Here is a 20348-nt window from a genome sequence, read left to right as displayed (position 1 = left end):
CATAAAGGAGGAAAAAGGATCGGCATGTACAAGAAATTCCAATAGATGTGATGAAAAGAGCCATCTGCACCCAGAGAGAACTGTGGGGATTATTCAATTTATTCAGTTATTATGTTGGATCACTGTAATGGGCTGAGGCTTGAGTTGATGCACTGAGGTCCCAAGCACATGAGGCTAAATAGTAATTGGACTATACTCTATTGATATAACTGCTTAGATAAAGAATGGCCCCCACCCACTCTCTGTGCAAGTCCTGATGTGTTGTAGAGGAAATGACGATTTTGGTGGGTGGAAGCAGAGAGAGGAACAGGAAGAGAAGCTGGGAGAGATTGGCCTGGGTTCTATGCTGGTAGCTGCTGGTCGCGTGGCTGCGGGTCGAGCTAGCTTCTTGGCTCAGCTGCACACATTGCTATCGCCGATTCTCTTCCACCTCCGATCCTTCTTCACTAAGAATAAAGACTGACGATTTTCCCCTAACCTGAATTCCAGACTCCTGCTGATTTTAAAATACGAGGTCTTCACATTTGGCGCCTTGATTCAGAGGACCAATAATGGGAACATATTAACCACCTCCTTTTTAGAGAAGGGGGTGCTATCAGAGTGCAGAGATACATATTGATTTTGGTTTTAGCAAAGTAGCAGCTCTGGTTTGGCTGCCATGTTTGGCTCCTGGCACTAGAGACAACACGCAGCTGACCATTTGTTTCCACAGCTGTTCCTTGCCCAGTTGGTGAGTGACAGTGCTCAGAGCCTCTTCTAAATGTGTTATTCAGTTTTGGTGTGCAAATTATAAGGAGTTGCCTACCTGTTCATGCACCCAGCACTTGTGCAGGGATCCCTTGGTCTCTGCTTTTGGAGTCTTCTCTTTGCCTTCTCTCAGCCTAAATGATCACTTGCACACCTGCCACTTGCTCCCGCCTCCCAACTTCCGACTCTTCCTTGCCCTGGCTGACATGGCACAGACCTGTTACTGCTGACAGAAAGCTTTGCCTACGGTTTCTGACATCTTTTTCTTAGGAAGACCATTTTATATGTGCCTATCACTAGTACTACATGACACTGAGCTATTTCCAGGGTTTTGGTATTTTCGAAATTTATTTTTGGTAGGCCACGACTTCCTTATGAGGCCGGAGCAGGAGGGGATGTGACTTGATTCTCTATTGACTGCATTATCCTCATTTTGGAAAAGACCAATGACATCATGAGGGCCTTAACTCATGCAGGAATCAGATTCAAGTAAAGCAGAGTTTCACCAAGTTTCCAGCCTCACTCTCCCTGAAATCCAGAGACAAGCAAAAGTCTGGGCCAGTAGCCGATGGCCTGGGACGCAGCACACGACCGTGGGATCCTACGGGTCTGACCAAGTTCTAAGCACCCCTCCCCGCCAACGGCAGCTGCCCTGGTCACAAGAACAAAATGTTCTCACCTGCCCTTCTACCAAGGAAAGTCTTCACAGGCTGGGAGTAGACGGCTGCCAGCCCTTGGGGATGGGCTTGAGGCCTGCTTGGGCCCAACCCCCTGAGTGGTTTCCTGCTGTGTGAGCACAGCCCGAGTTAGAGTTAGAGCTTCTTAAGAAGCACCGCCAATTCCATTATCTGGGCAAATGGCTGGCGAGGTACCCACGGGGAGGGAGAGGTATGTTTTTTTTCATTTCATTTAATTTTTTTTCATTGGTAAAAATCCATTTTCTCTCTCGTAATCGTACTCCCCCAAAGGATAAATAAATATGAAAAACTGAAGCCTTCTCACAAACATGTCGAACCAAGTAAAGCAGTTCCACACGTGCACACGCTGCTATCTAAGCCTCCGTGGATATGGGAATGTGTGCATACCCCTAGGCACCTGTCTATGTGTGTGTATAGTACATCCAGTTCTAGGTACCCATAGGTAGTTGTGGATAGAGGGATGATGTATGTCTGAAGGCCCTTCTGCGCTTCTGTCCCAGAAGGTCTCCAATTTCATCCCTGACCTTCTGGAGTTGCTTCAGACCAATGGTGCCAGTCAGGGTCCCAGGCCCTGGGAAGTTCCTTCCTTTCCTTCAAGCGTGAATTCCGGTGTTTCCCTGTCACCAGCAGCAGCAAATAGAAATGCCTGTTTGCTCTCCAGACCCTTTGCGCCTCCGTTCACCTCTTCAGTCCAACACGCGTCTTTGCCCTTCCCTCCACACATGTTCAAGGCCAGCCAGATTAACTTTATACCTAGCACGGACTCTCTCCTCACCTCTCTCTTGTAAAACTTCTCTTGGATTTGAGGTCCAAGCTCCACTGCCCCGCACTACACTGGGACCCCTCCTTTCCCAAAGGCCCTCCTTCACGACAATCTCCTCGTGTCCAGCTCACACCTCTCTGTCCATGCCCATTTATCCCCACACCACCCCAGTGCCTGGCGCCGACTAGATGCTTAGCTGATGGATGGGCCTAAAGCTCTGGCACAAGAACAAACGCACGACCAGAGCCAGAAGCAGAGAGGGAGGAATTCTTTATTCAGGGAGGCCAAGCTACAAGGCTTGAGGTCCAGATGATAAAGGGTGTCCAGCGTGGTGCAGACAAAGCTTTGTCTCAGCGAGGCCTCTCTCTGGGATGAGCCAGCGGGGTGGCCAATGCCAGGCTTGACTTCCTAATCTTTTTTGGGAATCTCCATGACAGCCTGGGAGGTGGGGGGAGGCAGAAAAGGGAAAAGATGGACCAAGCGCCAGCTAACAGGTATATCCCCCAACACACACACACACACACACACACACACCTCTCTCTCTCTGTGTTTTCTGCCTTTAATTAACCTCCTCGCTGCTGGCGTCTCTCTGCCAGATCTCCTTTCCCACTTGCTCACGTCTGGCTCCCAAGTGCCCTTGATTCTTTTTCTTTGAACTCTGCCATGGCCAGGGAGATTTTCCCGTTTACCTCTCCTCACTCACCTTGGTAACAACGCTGCTTTTCCCTCCAGCAGCCCCCTCGGGGCTTCTCTCCTGAGACACTCGCTTGCCGCTAAGAGCTTCTAGTTGCCTCTTCATCCTGTGCCAGGAGCCACAATTGGAGAACCCAAGTCAGGGAGGCTTGTGCCAAGGAGAGGGGCAGAGAGAAAGGGAAAAACTCAGAGAAGGATCTAAGAGAAGAGAGAAGGGCAGGAGAGCTGGAGAAACAGAAAGAGGGAGGGGAAAGTCAGCAAGGCAAAGGGGACAGACACAGAGAGAAACACGTCCACAACACGCACGGCGCACACACAGCGACAGGCTAAAGAGACACCGATGAAGAGATACAGATAGCCAAGGGGTCCCCACCCCCTCTGGAGGGACTTTGGGGGTTCACCTCTGGTATTTCTGCTGCAGCTGGCGATAGTGGAGAGCGGCTGCTTCCAGGACTTCTGTAGCTTTCTTGTTTTCTTCTTCAAGCAGTTGCCTAAGAGAGATTGCCTGGAATGAGCACCCCTCAAGCCGGCCAGCTTAGCCTGTGCCCTGTGCGCTGGCCCCTGCCCCCTGCCCCGCACCCAACAGAGACTCACACAGCTACAGCAGCATCCTCACTCCGCATGAAGGTATCCTCACCGCTGGCACCTGCGGCTTCAGCCCCACCCTCAGGTCCACTCCACGCGCCCACCTGGGCCTGGAGGCTGCCAGGCTTCTCCTGACTTTGCCTTTCTGGTCACAGGAGAACAAACTACATTAAACGCGCTCTCATCAGGGATTTCCTCATCCCTGCCCGGTCCCCCTTCCTGAGGACAGGTGGAGACTGCAGTCTTTGGCTCCACCTGGGGCAAATGCTCCTCCCCCCCTTCAGGGGAAAGGGAGGTTATCTTTGGGGGACTCTAGAGGGCAGTCCAAGGAATGGGGAGGCTCAGTTTTTCCCCAAAGGGACATTTCCCTCCTCACTTCCACCCTCTGCTCTCCCCCCAACACGGGGCGCCTCGTCCTCCCCCCCCATAGGGCCCCTTGCCCTCCCCCACACACAGGGCCCCTCACCCTCCATCATCAGCTGATCCTTGTGGCTGCTGCTGCTGCTGCTCATTTCCTGGGACCATGTGTCTGCCCTCTGAAAGAAGGAAGAATTGGAAGCCTGCTGTGGTCTGAGATCCCTCCCTCTCCAGTCCTGTCTGGCCCCAGGCCTCCCTTGGGGAGTTCCCCAAATGGCCCCGAGAAAAGTCGTGGTTCCTAACCTATTCCTGAGCAGCATCTCTTACATTGACAGCAGGTGGCCATCTACCTGATCCACTTGATCCACTGAGATCACAAATGCAGCTTTCTTGAAGCCCTCTAAAAACCACAGCTGCCCTCCTCCACGGTGAACACAACTCCTCTATACCCTGACCCCATGTCCTGTCCCGAAATACCCTTCCACTTTACCTCCTCTTCCAAGCCCTGAGACCCTTTCACTGCCCCCTCCTAAGAGGCGGGTCTATTCAAGTCTTCCCTGTATCCTATACTCCCCGTGTATATAACCAGGTTTCTTTGATCCCAACCAAGGGTTTTCCCCTCATGTGGAATTCCCAGAGGACCTTGTGCTTCTCCATCATTCCCTCTAGTTGCCGGCCGGATTCCGTCCTAAGGCAGAAGAAAGCATAGGGTGGGTCAGAGTCAGTACCACAAGAGGCCTGCCCTCCAGCCCAGAAGCCTTCCAGCACTGACCAAGAGGCTGGACCAAGGGCTTACCTCTGCTTCCTTTTCTTGAGTCTTTCTTCCTGGATGTTAGAGCTGAGCTTGGTTATCCTCTTCTTGCGTTCTTCAGTCATTGCCAGCTGCCTGAAACATGGAAGGTTGGGGGAAGAGGGAAACTCAGAAGCTAGTAACCCTGACCCTTCTCAGGCAGCCCTTAAGAACCCCTTGTGCTGTTGATGTTCTGTGCAGGCAGAGGTCAGTGATGGGGGGCATCTTGTTTGGCCTAGAAATGTGTGCCCCTTCCCAACCCTCCTGCTGCATCATGCCCCAAACAACAGAGGAACGGTCCTGTCACTGTGTAATCGGTTTTTCCTGTCACTGTGTAATCGGTTGGGCCCTCAGGCTCCAGGACCCCGCAAGCTGGAACAGGAAGACGCCTGGGGCACTGGATGCTTTTGCAGCTGTGTCCCTCAGCATGGAGCCTGCTAATGCCCCAGAAGGCCTTCCATGCTTGTGACCTTACCGTCACACGCACACCAAATAAAGACCAGGAGAGACAATTCTGGGTTAGAAACAAATTTGGGGCCAGACACACATGTTAAAAACAATTTAATGGTCAAAGGATATGAACAGACAATTTTCAGAAGAAGAAACTGAAACTATTTCTAGTCATATGAAAGAGGGCTCCAAATCACTATTGATCAGAGAAATTCAAATTAAGACAACTCTGAGATACCACTACACACCTGTCAGATTGTCTAGAATGACAGGGAAAGATAATGCAGAATGTTGGAGGGGATGTGGGAAAACAGGGACACTGATACATTGTTAGTGGAATTGTGAACACATCCAGCCATTCTGGAGAGCAATTTGGAACTATGCTCAAAAAGTTATCAAACTGTGCATACCCTTTGATCCAGCAGTGTTACTACTGGGATTATATCCCAAAGAGATACTAAAGAAGGGAAAGGGGCCTGTATGTGCAAGAATGTTTGTGGCAGCCCTTTTTGCAGTGGCCAGAAACTGGAAACTGAATGGATGTCCATCAGTGGGAGAATGGCTGAATAAATTGTGGTATATGAATATTATGGAATATTACTGTTCTGTAAGAAATGACCAACAGGATGATTTCAGAAAGGCCTGGAGAGACTTACACGAACTGATGCTGAGTGAAGTGAGCAGGGCCAGGAGATCATCATATACCTCAACAACAATACTACATGATGATCAATTATTATAGACTTGGCTCTCCAATAATGAGAGGATCCAAATCAGTTCCAATAGATCAGTAATGAACAAAACCTGCTACACTCAGCAAAACAACACTGGGAAATGAGTGTGGACCACAACGTAGCATTTCCACTCTTTCTGTTATTGTTTGCTTGCATTTTTGTTTTTCTTCCCAAGTTATTTTTACCTTCTTTCTAAATCCGATTTTTCTTGTGTAGCAAGATAACTGTCTAAATATGTAAACATATATTGTATTTAACATATACTGTGACATATTTAACATGTATAGGACTGCCTGCCATCTAGGGGAGGGGGTAGAGGGAGGGAGGGGAAAAGATGGAACAGAAGGTTTTGCAAGGGTCAATGTTGAAAAATTACCCGTGCATATGTTTTGCCAACAAAAAGCTATAATAATAAAAAAAAGATTTGAAAGATATGAGCATTTGGGAAAAAAACTAATTTAAGGCCAGAGATTAGTTTAGTGCTAGAAATGATTTGAGGGCTAAGGTTAGGATTACAGGGAGCGAATGAGACAAGGAGCCACTGACCTGAGAGCCTCAATTTCTTTCTCCTGGCAGTGCAGGGAAAGGTTCCTCAGAGTTTCTAGAATGAAAGGTCACAGAGTCAGAAATGGACTTAAATGGCACACAAACCGTGTTCTCAGGCGCCCTGCCATTTTGGAGCTACCTGACCACCCGGAGTCCCCCCCACTATTAGTCCCTTCCCTCTCAAACCACCCTATGTTCAGCAACTTTGGGCCTTTACTTGAATTGGTTCTCTCTACCCTTAATCTTGATTTAGTCGCTTTATGTATTTACTGCCTTCCCCACTACAACTGTGAGCTACTTGAGAGTCAAGATCATCACATTCCTTCTATTTGAATCCAGTCCCTGGCACAGAAGGTGCTTAATAGCCTTTATTAAGGTTTATTGATGGGTCGATACCTTGCTTCCTGCTCAAGATTTCTTTCACTTGTGCCTCCTCCAAGCTCACTGCAAGGGACAGAAATCAGACAGTCAGCTTTACCTTTCGGTCCTCCTCCGGTCTTTGTCTGCCCGGCCTGCAGCAAGCTGGCGGCATTGCTGGTTTTGCGGCCAAAATACTTCACCATAAGCACAGGATCTGTCCATGTCCTCATTCCACGCTGCTCAGTGGCATCCCAGTGGTCTCCAGGGTCATGGGCCTCAGAGGCCCCCTCACTTGGCACGTAACAAATTGGGGCCCAGAAGCAGAATTTAAGTCAAAGATGCATCTCTTTTTGGCTTTTAAAGCCCTCCTCCATTTGCCCCCAACCTACCTTTCTAACATTTCATGACACACAGAGCTCCACAATCCACACTCAAACGAGCTCCACAACCCACTCATACCAGCCCCAGGTTTTTCATCCAGGACATATGACTTCATCTCCCTAGCCTTGCCCTTTGACCCTTTGGTCAAGCCTCCAGACCAAAATATACTCCCTCCTTCTCTGCACCTCACAGAATTCCTCTCTTTCTTCAAGCACACCATCCGTTTGAAGTCCTTCCTGACCCCTAATGGAGGCCTCCCTCAATAATCACCTCCCTCTTAACAACCACATACTTATCCACTTTATATTCATTTCAAATTTACTTATACGTCTGACTACTGCTTTCCCCCATAGAAGGCAGGCTCTTTTGGAGTAGGGATCGTTTCATTCTTTGCATTTGTTTCTTCGGCACCTGGCCCATCAGAACTACAGGATGCCCTGGATGCCATGGGAAACCATGCACTTTTTTTTTCTTTCTGAGGCAATTGGGCTTAAGTGACTTTGCCCAGGGTCACACAGCTAGGATCTGAGACCATATTTGCTGGTGCTCTCTCCACTGCGCCACCTGGCTGCCCCAAGACCATGGACTTTTTAAGGTAAGGTTTCAGTCTGAGTGAGGCAACACCTTACCAGTGAATAAGACAAGGTAAGAAAAGAGGCAGAGAATGGTCTCTTTTACCTAGACAAAAAATTGATTACTATCCCTTCCGTGCAGGTGCTCTGCCTAACCTGGAAACATATCTTGGGTTTATAGGCTAGGACCATGCCTTAAACCCAAATCACTCTGCCTTCCATTGACTGGCCAATAACACAATAGATAATTATTTATTATGTATATATGTATGTATGCCTGTGTATACATATTTATATGTGTGCATATATATATATATATACGTATATATATATATATATATATATATAAATTTATATATTAGAACAAAAATGGTTTCTGCTTCTTTGTCAAAGTGCATATCATTGTGGCATTGGATGTTTGTGTCTTTTCTATCTCACTGCACTATCTAGTACAACCCTTCCACACAGTATGTGTCCAAAGGAGTTTGTTGAACTAAGCAGGAGTTTGAAGATTTCAAAGATCTCACTGGCTCCCATGAATGCGAGTATCCCATTAGATAAAACTGGATGACTTTGAGATGGAAAGGTCTGGGGACAAAAGGGCTGCTTGAAGCTGTAGCACCTACATCCATTCAATTCTTTCTGCAAGGATTGCTCAGGAGCTTGGATCTCAGAGAGCTCCTCACTTGCAATTTTCTTAGCTGTTAAGGCAAAGAAAAAAGAAGATATTTTCAAATAGCTTTTCCCACCTTCTTTCCCTTCCCCACAGCGGAGGAACCTCAAAAGCAGAAACCCCATGGGAATTAGCCACAGTCATACAGAGAAATAAAATTTAGGACACAGGGCAGTGTCAGTTCCTGGACTAGAAATTCTACTCTGGTGCTCTTCCCACCTTCTTCTCCAGGGTCCAACTTTACTAACATCTCCTCTTGCAATCCTTCCTTGACTAACCCAACTTGCTGAGCCCTCTCTCCATTCTGAAGTGTGATTCAGAAAAAGTAGGTACAAAGAAACACCGAGGCCAGTGAGAGAGCTCTCTACACCTAGCTTTGGGGGCTTCTCAAAGCATTGGCTCACCTTGCAACAGTTCAGTAATTCTGCTGATCATGTTTTCAATCCTAGGCTCTAGGTTTCCTTCTGTGGACAGGTAAGAGAATCCAAGGTTAGTTAATAGAAGAGACAATTTTTTGGTCCCTACGTATTTCACTCAGTTCTTAAATATTCTACACATTTATTTTAGTTTTTATATATTTTATATGTTTTACTATATTGTTAGTTCTAGTATATGATAATTTTGTACATATTACCTATAGATTTTTTAGTTCATATATATTTTCTTATAGTTTTTATATATAGTTCTTTATACAAACACACACACACACACACACACACACAGTTCTTACATAAAGTTTTTATAAGTACATACACATTTCAATTTTTAGGCTATACAAAGTACATTCATTTTTCCAATGTGAGTCATGTTGGGAGAACACATGGAATAAAAAGAAAAAACCATGAGAAAAGGGAAAAGAAAACCACGAAAATTGCATGCTTTGATCTGCATTCAATCTCCATAGTTCCTTCTCTAGATGCAGATGGCATCACTGTATTGCTGAGAACAGTCCACCATAGATGATCATCATGCAATCTCGCTGCTGCTGTGCTGCTGAATACAATTTTCTCCTGGTTCTGCTTGCTTTCCTCAGCATCAGTTGATGGAAGTCTTTTGAGCTTTTCTGAAATCTACCTATTCATCCTTTCTTATAGAACAAGAAATATTCCATCACCTTATGGAAACAATTTAAAGTAAGAATTAAAAATCTGATCAAGCTTTTAAAAATCTTTGACAGTCTGAGCACAAAGGAGCACATCTTTATCAGATCTTTAACAGATCTCAATCCTCTACAAGTTGGTAACTAGTCTCTGAATGACCGTGCCCTAAAAATGCTGATGAGGCTTTCTGAGATCAGTTCCTGGGCAAGAGACCCATGATCCATGACCAGGCCCAACTTCAAAAGTCTGCCTGGGTTAGTAGAGCTTACCTACCTCCATGGACTTTTGTGTTTCACTGGCAAAGCCCTCTGAGAGTCTGGGTTCCCCTCCACAGCAAAATCAATCAGTCAAGCGATCATCATACAATGACATTTGCCAGGCATTCTGCCAGGCACTAGGAACAAAGAAAAAAGCCCTCAAGAAGCTTACATTGTATTGGGCAGATGCTCTCAGGGGTCCTCAAACTATGGCCCGCGGGCCAGATGTGGCAGCTGAGGACCTTTATCCCCCTCCCCCAGGGCTATGAAGTTTCTTTATTTAAAGGCCCACAAAACAAAGGTTTTGTTTTTTACTCTAGTCCGGCCCTCCGACAGTCTGAGGGACAGGGAACTGGTCCCCTATTGAAAAAGTGTGAGGACCCTACAAGTTAACCTTTTTCAGGTGAGGGGGGTGCAGAAGCAAGTTTGCACAGAGGAGGTGGCAGCTGAGCTGAGCTTCCAAAGAAAACAAGAGATTTTATGAGGCAGTAGTAAGAAGGAAATGCGTTCCAGACCCGTAGGCAAGAGCCAAGAGAATTAGAAAGATGACCAATGTGCAGAACGGTGCAGTTTGTGGAAGGGAATAATGTGTGCCAAGTCTGGAAAAATAAGCAAAGCGAGTAGAAGGTTTGGTGTTTCCAGGATAACATGGCAGGGACAGAAGGACCTCAGAAGAAAGAATTTAACTTTAACTCCAAAGCTCGCTCAGGATACTTTGTAACTTGCTCAATGTCCAGGAAAAGAAGAGCTTACTAACGGCAGAGTGTTGGTGAGTGGCAAGCACCCTGAAGAGAGCCAAAGAAAAGCTTTATTAAAGAAGCCCATGACAGCTGCATTCAAGTGAGTGATGCAGAAGGGGCAGCATGCAATAGAGTGTGGCCTGAAGAACAGGGGCGGGGAGGGAGTCAGGCTCAAAGATACTTGCTTTTGTTGTCAAGGCTTGGTAAATCTAGCTGCTCACAGTTGAGGTCCAGCGGTCAGCCACTCGGACAGTACTTCTTTAAATGCATGGTAGGTGATAAGGCCAAATTCATGTAGGCAGCAAGTAGAAAGGGGGAGGAAGTGAACTCGCCACCTGGGATTCCTGAGCCAGAATTTCCCCTTCTCACTGACCGCAATGGCTCACTCCAGTTAATGGAATAGCCTTTCATGGAAGACCTTCCAGAAAAGGATGTTAACTCTTCGGAGATGTCACTACCTATATGTTTGCTCAGGTGTGTGCTGGACTGGATGGATGACTGCTATGATCTGCCTTCCAACCCTGAGGTTTGGTGAGGGTCTAGTCCAATAACTCCATCGTTACAGAGAAGACTATCCTCTAATTTAATTATAATCGATGCCCTTGCTCACATCAGTTGTTCCTTTTGTAAAGTTTATAATTTCAGTTTAAGGGTTTTTTTAAAACCTTCATTTTAAAATTCTGAGAACCCCATTCTCTCCTTCCCTCCCTTCTTAAAAAGTTAAGCAGCACAATACTCATTACACATGTGGAGTTTCGGGGCTCGGGGGCAGGAGAGGGATGGCTATTTCCAAATTAGCCATGTTCCCTCCTTCCTTCCCCCCCACCCCAACAAAAGCAAAACAAACAAAAAAAAAGGCAGGGGAGGGGAATATGCTTCCATCACATTAATATGCCACAAATTGTTCAGCCTTTCCCTAAAGGTGGGTTGGATTTTTTGGGCCACCCCAGAGAGTCTGCAAAAATAGCCTTTTCCTTTCCCTTTGGTTTCTTTGGGATACAGATCCAGTAAGGAGTACTGATGGAACAAAAGGTATGAATAGTCTTATAGCCCTGTGGGCATAGTTCTAAATAGCACTGTGGAAGAGATCACAACTCCATCAACCGCTGTACCTATTTCTGTTCCTTCTCTCCAGCAGTTATATTCCTTCTCTGTCAGATTAGCCAATAGATGTGAGTTGGTACCTCAGGGTTGTTTTAATTTGCATTTCTTTATTTCTGAGAGCATTTTCATATGACTATTGATAACTGATCTCTTCTTTGGAAAACTTCTTGTCCGTCTGCCATTTCTAATACATCCTACACAATGTTGTCCATACTGTGTGGTGCAGATTTTCCTAACTTAATCCCTTAACTGGGCACTCTCCAACACAAGCAATTTAAGTGACTCTCCTTTTTCTCCTTTTTTTTTTTAAACCTTTATGGACCTCTGTTTAGTGGTTAAAAGTCTGTCCCCAATCTTTGCCCCTTAACTTGGAGACAATGTGAACTTGAGAATTCTTTTGCTATATCCGTGATACTGACCTGAGGACTGTAGCATTGTTGGGGTGTCTTTGGTTTCAACATTTAGTGGCCCAGAAGAGGACCCCAAATTTTTGTCTTTCTTGTTGAGGGAAACCCCTTTTCCTACCCCATTCCAGAGCTTGGATATCCCCAAGAATCCAGGAAGACTTCTTGGGATTGTCAAGTGAGACTTTATGCTCCATACTTTCCTTGACTGGGGACTTCTTGCAGTTCTTGGCACAGCTCCCTCCTTGACCAGGGAACATTTATTTGCCACACTTTTTCATCCTCCCTGGGACCCTGGAGGAGGTGAAATACTGTAGGAATAGAAATTTTAAGGCAAAGAAATTTGTGGCAAAGTTGGGACAGTCTATCTTTATCCCTGTTCCCAAGGATTCCCCCTGAGACTGTCTCTCAAAAAATAAAAACAGATAAATTTGGCCTAAAAGTCAAAAAACTTATTTTCTTTTTGTAATACTCATGTCAATATGTCTGGGTGGATCAGGAAAAGTGACCCATTAATGGGTCTCTTAACTATAGCTATCCGGAAGCTCGATTTGTTTTGTTGCAGAGAAAGCAAGGTATCTCCAACCTTTTGTGGCTTTGTCCCAAGATCCTCAATTAAGACAGAACTGCAGGATGTTGCAGTTGGTAAAATTTAAAGAAGGGAACTGAAAGCAGAGACTGACCTCCTGGATGGCCCCCTCTTCTCCATCTCTGTGGGGAGAGAGGATCAATACCCTCCCCCCATCCACTTATGCAGTCCTAATCAGGAATCCTGAGAATATCGTGTGGGACCATGCCCTTATTGAGATCTGCTCTATGTTTGGTGGTATTGAAGGGGAGGGAAATTGTTCTCTTTACTGAAATTGTGTTCCCTTTTGGGATCTACTCCCAGATAAGTTATCTTCTGGGGATGTCAGACCCTTTGATTCAATTAGAAATCTTGGTCAAAAGGCTCTCCTTTGAAGTGTTGTTAATTCCAAATGGGACATCTGGGCCAGACACTGCTAAGCATCTAGGCCTCGAAACTTTGGTTTTCTGAAATCTGAAGTCTCAAGACCCTTTTAAAGGGCAATTTCCATAATAGGACTTTGCAGAAGGTCTAAAAGCAGCTGCTGGGACCCTGCCCGCTGAGAAGACCTTCTCTTCTCAGTGTCAGCGCCCATTTCCCTTAATGGGACTTTGCCACTAAAGAAGTCAGTCTCTTAGCAAAACTGGCTTCCTGTCCAAAAATAAATTTTCATTTTTGATAATAAAATTCCAGGTCGATGAATTCTTTCATAAAGAACCTGTGCCGACCATAAGGAGATTTTAAAAACTCTCTGACTGCCACTAACCTCATCAGTATTTCTTCAACTCAGTCTCCTTCCTACAGGTTCCACATCTGTTGAGCCAGATTCCACAACCTCTCAGCCCCTGCTCCTCATTCCTCCCATATGGGGAATGAGTGAGACCCTTTTTTTGCCTCCTTGGGACTCTGCCCATTGAGAGAGGCAGGAGACTCAGGGTGAAGGATTTGGGGCACATGTCCCTTTCTCCATGTCAGGCTTTTCTCAGATTGAAGAAAAACTTGGCCATTATTCTGAGAACCCACTATGTATACTGAGGACTTTAAAGCTGCCTCCCTCCAATTCTATCTTCTAGGGCCTGGTTCTCCTCCTGTGGTAGATATCCCCAGGGGCTATTGTCCTTCCAGTTACAGCACTCCATGGGGGGGGGGGGGGGGGGTTGGGAGGGGAGGAAGTCAAACTCTCACCAATCTTGGTGAGCAGTCCTATCCCACAGGCGCTTAAGACTTAAGAGGCCCAGAGCTTCTTATTAGCAGCTTCATCCAGCCTGATCTGCAGGCAAGCAGGAGGCTTCTCTGGCTGCTGCCATGATGCTCTTGGGACCATAAAAGCTTCTTCTCAAAGCAACTTGACTCAGTGTCCTCAGGGTGCACCCCTGCCGAGAGCAGTGGCCAACTCGGCCCTTCCACGATGGAGGTCTTAACTTCCCACTAGGATCAGAGCACCCTAGAAGCCAAAGATCATCAGTGGCTTGCTAGTGGGAGGTTTCCAAAGTCTCAGGCTCTCTATCTGAGTCTGAGAGTGTTACACTCTCAACTCTGCCACTGCTCACTCACGCCATTTAGTGGGCTCACCTCATTCACTACTGCGAGAAAGCTTTGGCTCCCGTCTACTTAAGTCAGCCTGACTTGAGGGACATGACTTTGGACAACCAGCTGGAGAATGGTCTCCTAGGGGGTCCGGTGGTTTCTGAATAAAAAGCAGGTTGCTCCACTGTGAGCCTCCATAGCACCCTGCAGTCCAAGTGGGACCTTGGCTCAGAGGGCCAAATTTGTTGTCCTCAGCAGAGCTTTAGGGGTGGGAAAAGAATGAAGTGTATGCTTTCATGTGGCACACACACACATACACCACAGATACACATGACACCACACACACACACACACACACAGAGTTTGGCCAGCCCAGCTCTTTAAATGGCCAGGCTTCACATCTCAAATAACCCAAACTATGTTGGAAGCACTTCAGATTAGTTATCATTTCCACTCTGGCTAGCATTCTCAATCTTCTGGAAAAGTGAAGAAAATGAACCAAAACCTCAAGCAAGAAATTATTAAACTGGGCCTGGTGATTGGGTAAAGAACCTCCCTTTGGGTACACTCACAGTCCACATTGTACCTTGAGAGAACATTAAACCTGGCTTGCCCTTCTGAACGACTTCTGACAGTAGTATCCGCATCATACATTCGGTGAAGTCTGAATAGGCTGATGAACATCTGCGCAAGTCTATAGATGTTCACCCCCAGACTGTTACCGCAGGAAATGCAGAGGACATGGTGTACCAGAACTCTTGGAAGGCTTGAGGTACTGACCCCCTGGGCACAAAGTGGAAAGGATCATATAGAGTCATTCTGATGACTCCAACTTCAGTTAAATGGGAAAGTCTAGAATACATTGTGCTTTTCCGGTTACCTCTTCCCCTTCAGACCTAATCAGCCATTCCTGGAAATCCACAGAAGACCTGAAACTGCTGTTCCATGGGAGGCCCCAGAAAATCCTGGAAACATATGGGATGAAGAAGGGCAAACTTGTCTGCATCTTCCTTTCCTTCACCTTAGCTTCCCTTCTGGCTCCTCTCCTCTTTTTCCAGCTGACTTGCTTTCCCACACACAACCAGACCCATTTTTACAACAACCCAGCCCAGGGAGCGCCGTCCTCTGCCTAGGCCCTACTCCTAGGACAAGTTCTGCAGCTCCCTTGCTCTACTGTATGGGCCCCTGCCGGCAGGGGGCATAACTTCTCAGTCAGACTGGGAAACCCTGTGGGCAGTGGGGCTTCTGGGATTGATGATGTGCCCCCGGCATGCTCAAGGTGGCCCACATCTGCAACCTTAGACGCTATTGGCAAAGGCCCCCTTCCCAAAGGTTACCATCTCCACCTTGGATGCCACCCCATTTGTCCTGGCCACCAACACCCTCCCCTCTTTGCTCCCCAACCCAGGGAATAATGTTAACCTGACTTTCCCTTGTTTGCTTGCTGGGAAAGACCTCTCAGCCAGGGCCTTACCACCTGTATGACAGGGACAGAAACTGTGTGGCAATTCTTTTTCCCTGAGTTAGATACTTGGAACACCTTAGAATATTCTCTCAAACCTAATCACCACAATCAGTCGACAGTCTGATGAAACTGCACCCTCCCTCCAAGAGCTGCAGAAATCCCGTGACTCTCTGGCCAACATGGTTTTACACAACTGAGTGATGTTGGACTATCTACTCACCTCTAGTGCTGGTGACTGTGCCAGGATCCTGTCTTCTAGCTGATTCTGACACTAAGGAGGAACAGTCATGAGGTGCAAAAGTGCATGCAGGCAGGTGACATGGCGGAGTTTGTGAGACTAAGGAGGAACAGTCATGAGGTGCAAAAGTGCATGCAGGCAGGTGACATGGCGGAGTTTGTGAGACTAAGGAGGAACAGTCATGAGGTGGTAAAAATGCATGCAGGCAGGTGACATGGAGCAGTTTCTGAGACTAAGGAGAAACAGTCATGAGGTGCAAAAGTGCATGCAGGCAGGTGACGTGGTAACAGTAGAGTAGTGCAGTCTCTGAGACTAAGGAGGAACAGTCTTGAGGTTGTGCAAGTGAGTGCAGGCAGAGGATAAAAGTGGATGCCCACCACTTGGCCTAAAAACACCCATTTGGAAGGCTCCACCCACAACATGAGCTCTGCCCAGGGAATCCCAGATTCTGCCTTTGCAGGAGGACAAAGTCAGAATTAGGGAATCTTTCCACTCAAAACCTTAACATTAACAGAATAATAAGGTTAGTCCTCTCACTTTTCCCTATTAAGTTATTTTGTGGCGCCTGCTTTTTTGCCAATTTTTCTTGGAGCTTAGTGCACTCTGGGTAATGTATACAAAGCTTTGCCCCATAACTTGGAGACGATTAGTGCTTGAGAATTTTTTTTGCCATATCCATGCCACTCACCTGGGGACTGTAGCACTGTTGGGGTTTCTGTGACCTCAACACCGTTACATATATGTAACCCTTTAATCACTCTCCTTTTTCTCTAGGCTTTTTGTTGTTGCTTTTTCTGGAGAGGCAACTGGGGTAAAGTGCCTTGCCCAATGTTACATTGTTAGGAAGTACCAAGTCTCTGAGGTAGCATTTGAACTCAGCTCCTTTGGTCTTCAAATGGACACAGTGAGTTGAAGGTGGGTGGCAGTAAGGAGAAAAGCCTTGAAGCAGTGGGATGGTATGGACAGAATTGCAGGCCCAGGATCAGGAAACTCTCTTACCTCTGTGTCTCTGGGTCTTCCAGGGTAAAAAGCCTACCTCCCACAGCTGTTAGGTGAACCAAATGGGTAAAGTGCTTACTCAGTGACTGCTATCTTCTCTTCACCTCCTCTGTTCCCGAGCTTATATAGCTAGGAGCAGTGTTTTTAATCAAGCTTCTAACTCATTACCTTGCTTCAGCCTTCTTACTGTCAACAGCAATTTTTCTCCTTCCTTGGGACTTCTGGTCTGTGCTGTTAAGGAAAGGGAAAAGCAGGTAAAAGGACTGTATGTGGTCATTTCTGAGAAACGTTTCCCCCCAGTGCTTTTCATCAGATTTTAGGTAGAGGACTGACCTGAGCGTGTTTCCTTAGAAACTGGAGATGGGGAAAAAAAAAAAAAAAAGAAACTGGAGAACTGGAGATGGGTTAAAACAGCACTTCAGATAGCTCTTCTCCTCCCCCCCCCCCAACATGGGGAAGGTCAGAGAAGCTGGCACACAGGGAGGCACAGCTGGGAGGTGGCAGCTTTGGAGAGGTATTGTGGGAGTCGTGGTGTCCGTGCCAAACGCCAGAGGCACGCCTAAGGAGGCCGCGCGTGGTTCTGGGTCAGGGGAGGCCGCGCGCGCGGTTCTGCGTCAGGGGAGGCCGCGCGCGCGGTTCTGCGTCAGGGGAGGCCGCGCGCGCGGTTCTGGGTCAGGGGAGGCCGCGCGCGCGGTTCTGGGTCAGGGGAGGCCGCGCGCGCGGTTCTGGGTCAGGGGAGGCCGCACGCCGGTTTTATTTTGGGCATGTCTCCATGTCAGGCAAATTCTTCTACATTTCTGAATGTGTCTGTTGCTGATTAAAAGGGGGGGGGGTCAAGTTAATGTGGGATTTCTAGGGGCTTGGCGCGCTTGACAAGGAAAGGCTGAAGCGGCCATTGGGAGGGCAGCGGTTGCACGTGACCTACAGGTGGGCCTTCGGGTCCTCGTTTAACAAGAGAGGTAAAGGAAAAGGTTACTGGGGGGGGCCGTTTGAAAACCCGTGAACCTCCAATGCATTTCAAGGCAAAGTCGGAGTTTCTGGGACTTCCTTTCAGTCAGAGCGGCGGCTCCGCGCGGCTTTTTTGGATGGGAAAATGGCGGCCGGACAGGTGCGTTAGTTGGTTTAAAAACTTGACAAAATATGGCATCTGAGCGCAAAGTGAAAGCATTCCCCGTAAATAAAAAGGACAGGGGATGGGAGGGGAAAGAAAGACTCACCCTCGCTAGAACTAGTGCCTTCGCCTGCGCCTTCACCTTCTCCTTCACCTTCCCCTTTCCCAATGCTCGAGGACAACGAAGACTCCATGGCGACCGCCTCGACCCCAAAGGTCCAGGCGCATGCGCATGCGTAGAACGTTGGCCGTCCCAGCGCGCTCCTTCCGTTTCCGCCTGTCTCTTGCGTCTCCTGCCGCAGCCCCAAAGCCGCCTCGTTCCAGAGCTCCCTTTCCTGTGTCTCCCTCGGGAAGTTTTATTGCTTGAATCTGGCTCTCTGAGGCTACAAGTCAGCCAACCCAAAAGTTTGCCGCGCAGATCTTTCAAGTTTTATGCTCGGCTGCTAAAACTCATCCCAAACAAGCCAAGGCTTTGACTCCATTCTCCCAGAAACCCCAACTGTAGAGCACCTCTTCCCAGCTTTCTTGTTTTCCCAGATGACTAAGACAAGTATGTCAGGTTTTGAAGTTTATTTTCTACTGACATGTATCAACGCCCTCGCTACCTCTTTGTGATGCTAATCCTTATTCCTCTTCCTCAGTTTTCACGCTTCCCTTCCTCCATCTTTCTTGTCTCATTCCTCCCATTCTTCCTCTTCTCTGGCTCTCTCATGATTGATGTTTCCTTCTTCCTGCAAGTACATCTCCCACAATGCCCTTCTTCATCCTTTATCCCTCCTAGTACCAACCACTGTGTCCGAGTTTTTATATCTATATCTGCAGTACAGCAGTTTTATTTGTACAACAACCACGTAATTGACTGAGGCTTTCCTTTCACCGTGGAATTTAGCTGAGACTTAAAAAATAATTTAAACTGGATGATCCCCAGATTAGAGGTAAAAGAATTTCTAGTTAAAAAAAAAAAAAAAAGAAGAAAATGAATGCACTGGCTTAATACTTCCTAGCTGTGTGATCCTGCACAAGTCACTTCAGCCCAAATATCTCAGCAAACAACAACAAAAACAGAAAGGAACATGAATCAACTGGGCCAGATCATCTCAAAGATGTCTTTCAGCTCTAAATCTTTGATCCATTATTTTTAGGAATATCAATACTGCATGTGATCAATTATTTATGATTAATTTATTTTTAAAGGAATATAAATATTATCCAACTTTAAAAAAAATTTCTAGTTCAGCCTTATGAGGAGTATTTTACTATTAGTAAATCCTAGATCAATTCTCCACATTAAGCGCTTGTTGGTCAGTGTAAAATTTGATGTGATTTCTCTCCTTCTTTGTGAATATTGTGAGGGATGTAGAAGACCATTACCCAAAATGACTACTCAGAGATCACTCAAAATAGAAAGCAGAAAGGTTGTTTAGTAAAACCTCCGGGGAATGAACTGTCCCATCGTGAGACAAGAAACAGAAAGCTCATGGTAGGAGGACTAAAGAAGTAGTAAAGATACACAGCTTTTATACAAGAGATTATATCACAAATAAGAGAGCATTGAGAAGGGGAGGAGGAATCATGTAATTAGTTGTTGCTATCTGGAGACATTGGAATGGAAGGTTTCTGTTTCCCCAAAATCAGCTGATTTCTAGGAAACAGAAAATCAGGCCTTCAGGCTTAATCAAGCAGATAGTGATCAAGCAAATAGACTAAATATCAATAAATGTCAAATATTGATAAATGTCATCAGCTCAGGTTAAGTAAATATGTTTATAACTGGCCAAGGCTCAAGTAAATATGGACCTGCACATATTATACAGGTCATAGGAGAAACACAGAAATAATGAAAATAAAATACAAAAAAGAATTCATACATTTCTGTAAGTTCTTCACCTTATCTCTCTATTCTACACAATATCAACATGTAAGCCTCCTTCTCACTTGTTATCCAGTCATTTGCAGTTGTACCTGACTCTTTCCCATGATCCCATCTGGCCTTTTCTTAGCAGACTTATGTACAAATTTGTTTCAATTGGGCAGGGGGACAGTCTGCTGAGCCCAGACCACAGTATAGGGAGCCCAGGCCGCAAAGCGGGGAATCTTCTGTGAGGCTCTTAAGCCACTTTGTCCTGTTTGGCAAGTAGATGGTTAGCAGATTTTCTGTAAAAGCCCCCAAAGCAAATACAAAACGCAAATTGAAAGCTACTAAGCCCCAAAGAAAAGTGAGACCTGGTCCTATTAGGTACCTAACACTGGAAGTCGTCAGAAACACTGGCCCCAGTGGCTGCACTCCTTTACCTTAAGAGCATATCTCAGTTTGAAGTGCCCACACAAGAGAAAAGAGACAGCCAAAATAATGAAAGTTTAAGAATGTTTTATTGTTAACTGGCCAAGACTAAACCCCATCAGGACTGGGTGAGGGGTGAGGGGTAGGCCAGTGCTGAGTGATTTCAGGGGCACATATTTATAGGAGAAAAACCACAGAAATTGTT

At 46.5% G+C, this 20348-nt stretch overlaps 1 protein-coding gene across 2 annotated transcripts; it reads right to left on the bottom strand.

Moving 5' to 3' along the window:
* Window positions 1-2462: 2462 nt before the first annotated feature.
* On the bottom strand, window positions 2463-18812 carry LOC100925303 (synaptonemal complex central element protein 1). Of its 2 annotated transcripts, XM_031944491.1 has the most exons (13): window positions 17969-18811; window positions 16920-16982; window positions 8754-8813; window positions 8303-8377; window positions 6760-6807; window positions 6364-6418; window positions 4640-4729; window positions 4486-4531; window positions 3953-4022; window positions 3496-3631; window positions 3303-3392; window positions 2912-3008; window positions 2463-2646 (listed from the first exon to the last, which is right to left on the bottom strand). In XM_031944491.1, exons 1-13 carry the CDS (start codon window positions 18054-18056, stop codon window positions 2617-2619), a joined length of 948 nt encoding a protein of 315 aa, XP_031800351.1. In that variant the 5' UTR covers window positions 18057-18811; the 3' UTR covers window positions 2463-2616. The 2 variants fall into 2 exon arrangements, with proteins under 2 accessions (XP_031800351.1, XP_031800352.1); XM_031944492.1 differs by lacking the exon at window positions 8303-8377 and having other exon boundaries at window positions 17969-18812.
* Between the last annotated feature and the right edge of the window lie 1536 nt (window positions 18813-20348).

This window comes from Sarcophilus harrisii, chromosome X, assembly GCF_902635505.1.
Source record: "Sarcophilus harrisii chromosome X, mSarHar1.11, whole genome shotgun sequence".
Taxonomy (NCBI): Eukaryota; Metazoa; Chordata; class Mammalia; order Dasyuromorphia; family Dasyuridae; genus Sarcophilus; species Sarcophilus harrisii.
The sequence above is the reverse complement of the archived record's forward strand: the minus strand, read 5'-3'. Positions and strand labels throughout refer to the sequence as shown.

Excerpts from the sequence above, each read along its gene's own strand:
- LOC100925303 (XM_031944491.1), bottom strand. The coding sequence starts at position 18,056 with ATGGAGTCTTCGTTGTCCTCGAGCATTGGGAAAGGGGAAGGTGAAGGA. Across the intron at positions 4,532-4,639 it reads CTCAAGAAAAGGAAGCAGAG|GACGGAATCCGGCCGGCAAC; the intron begins GTAAGCCCTTGG and ends CTTCTGCCTTAG. Across the intron at positions 3,009-3,302 it reads CTGCAGCAGAAATACCAGAG|GATGAAGAGGCAACTAGAAG; the intron begins GTGAACCCCCAA and ends CTCCTGGCACAG.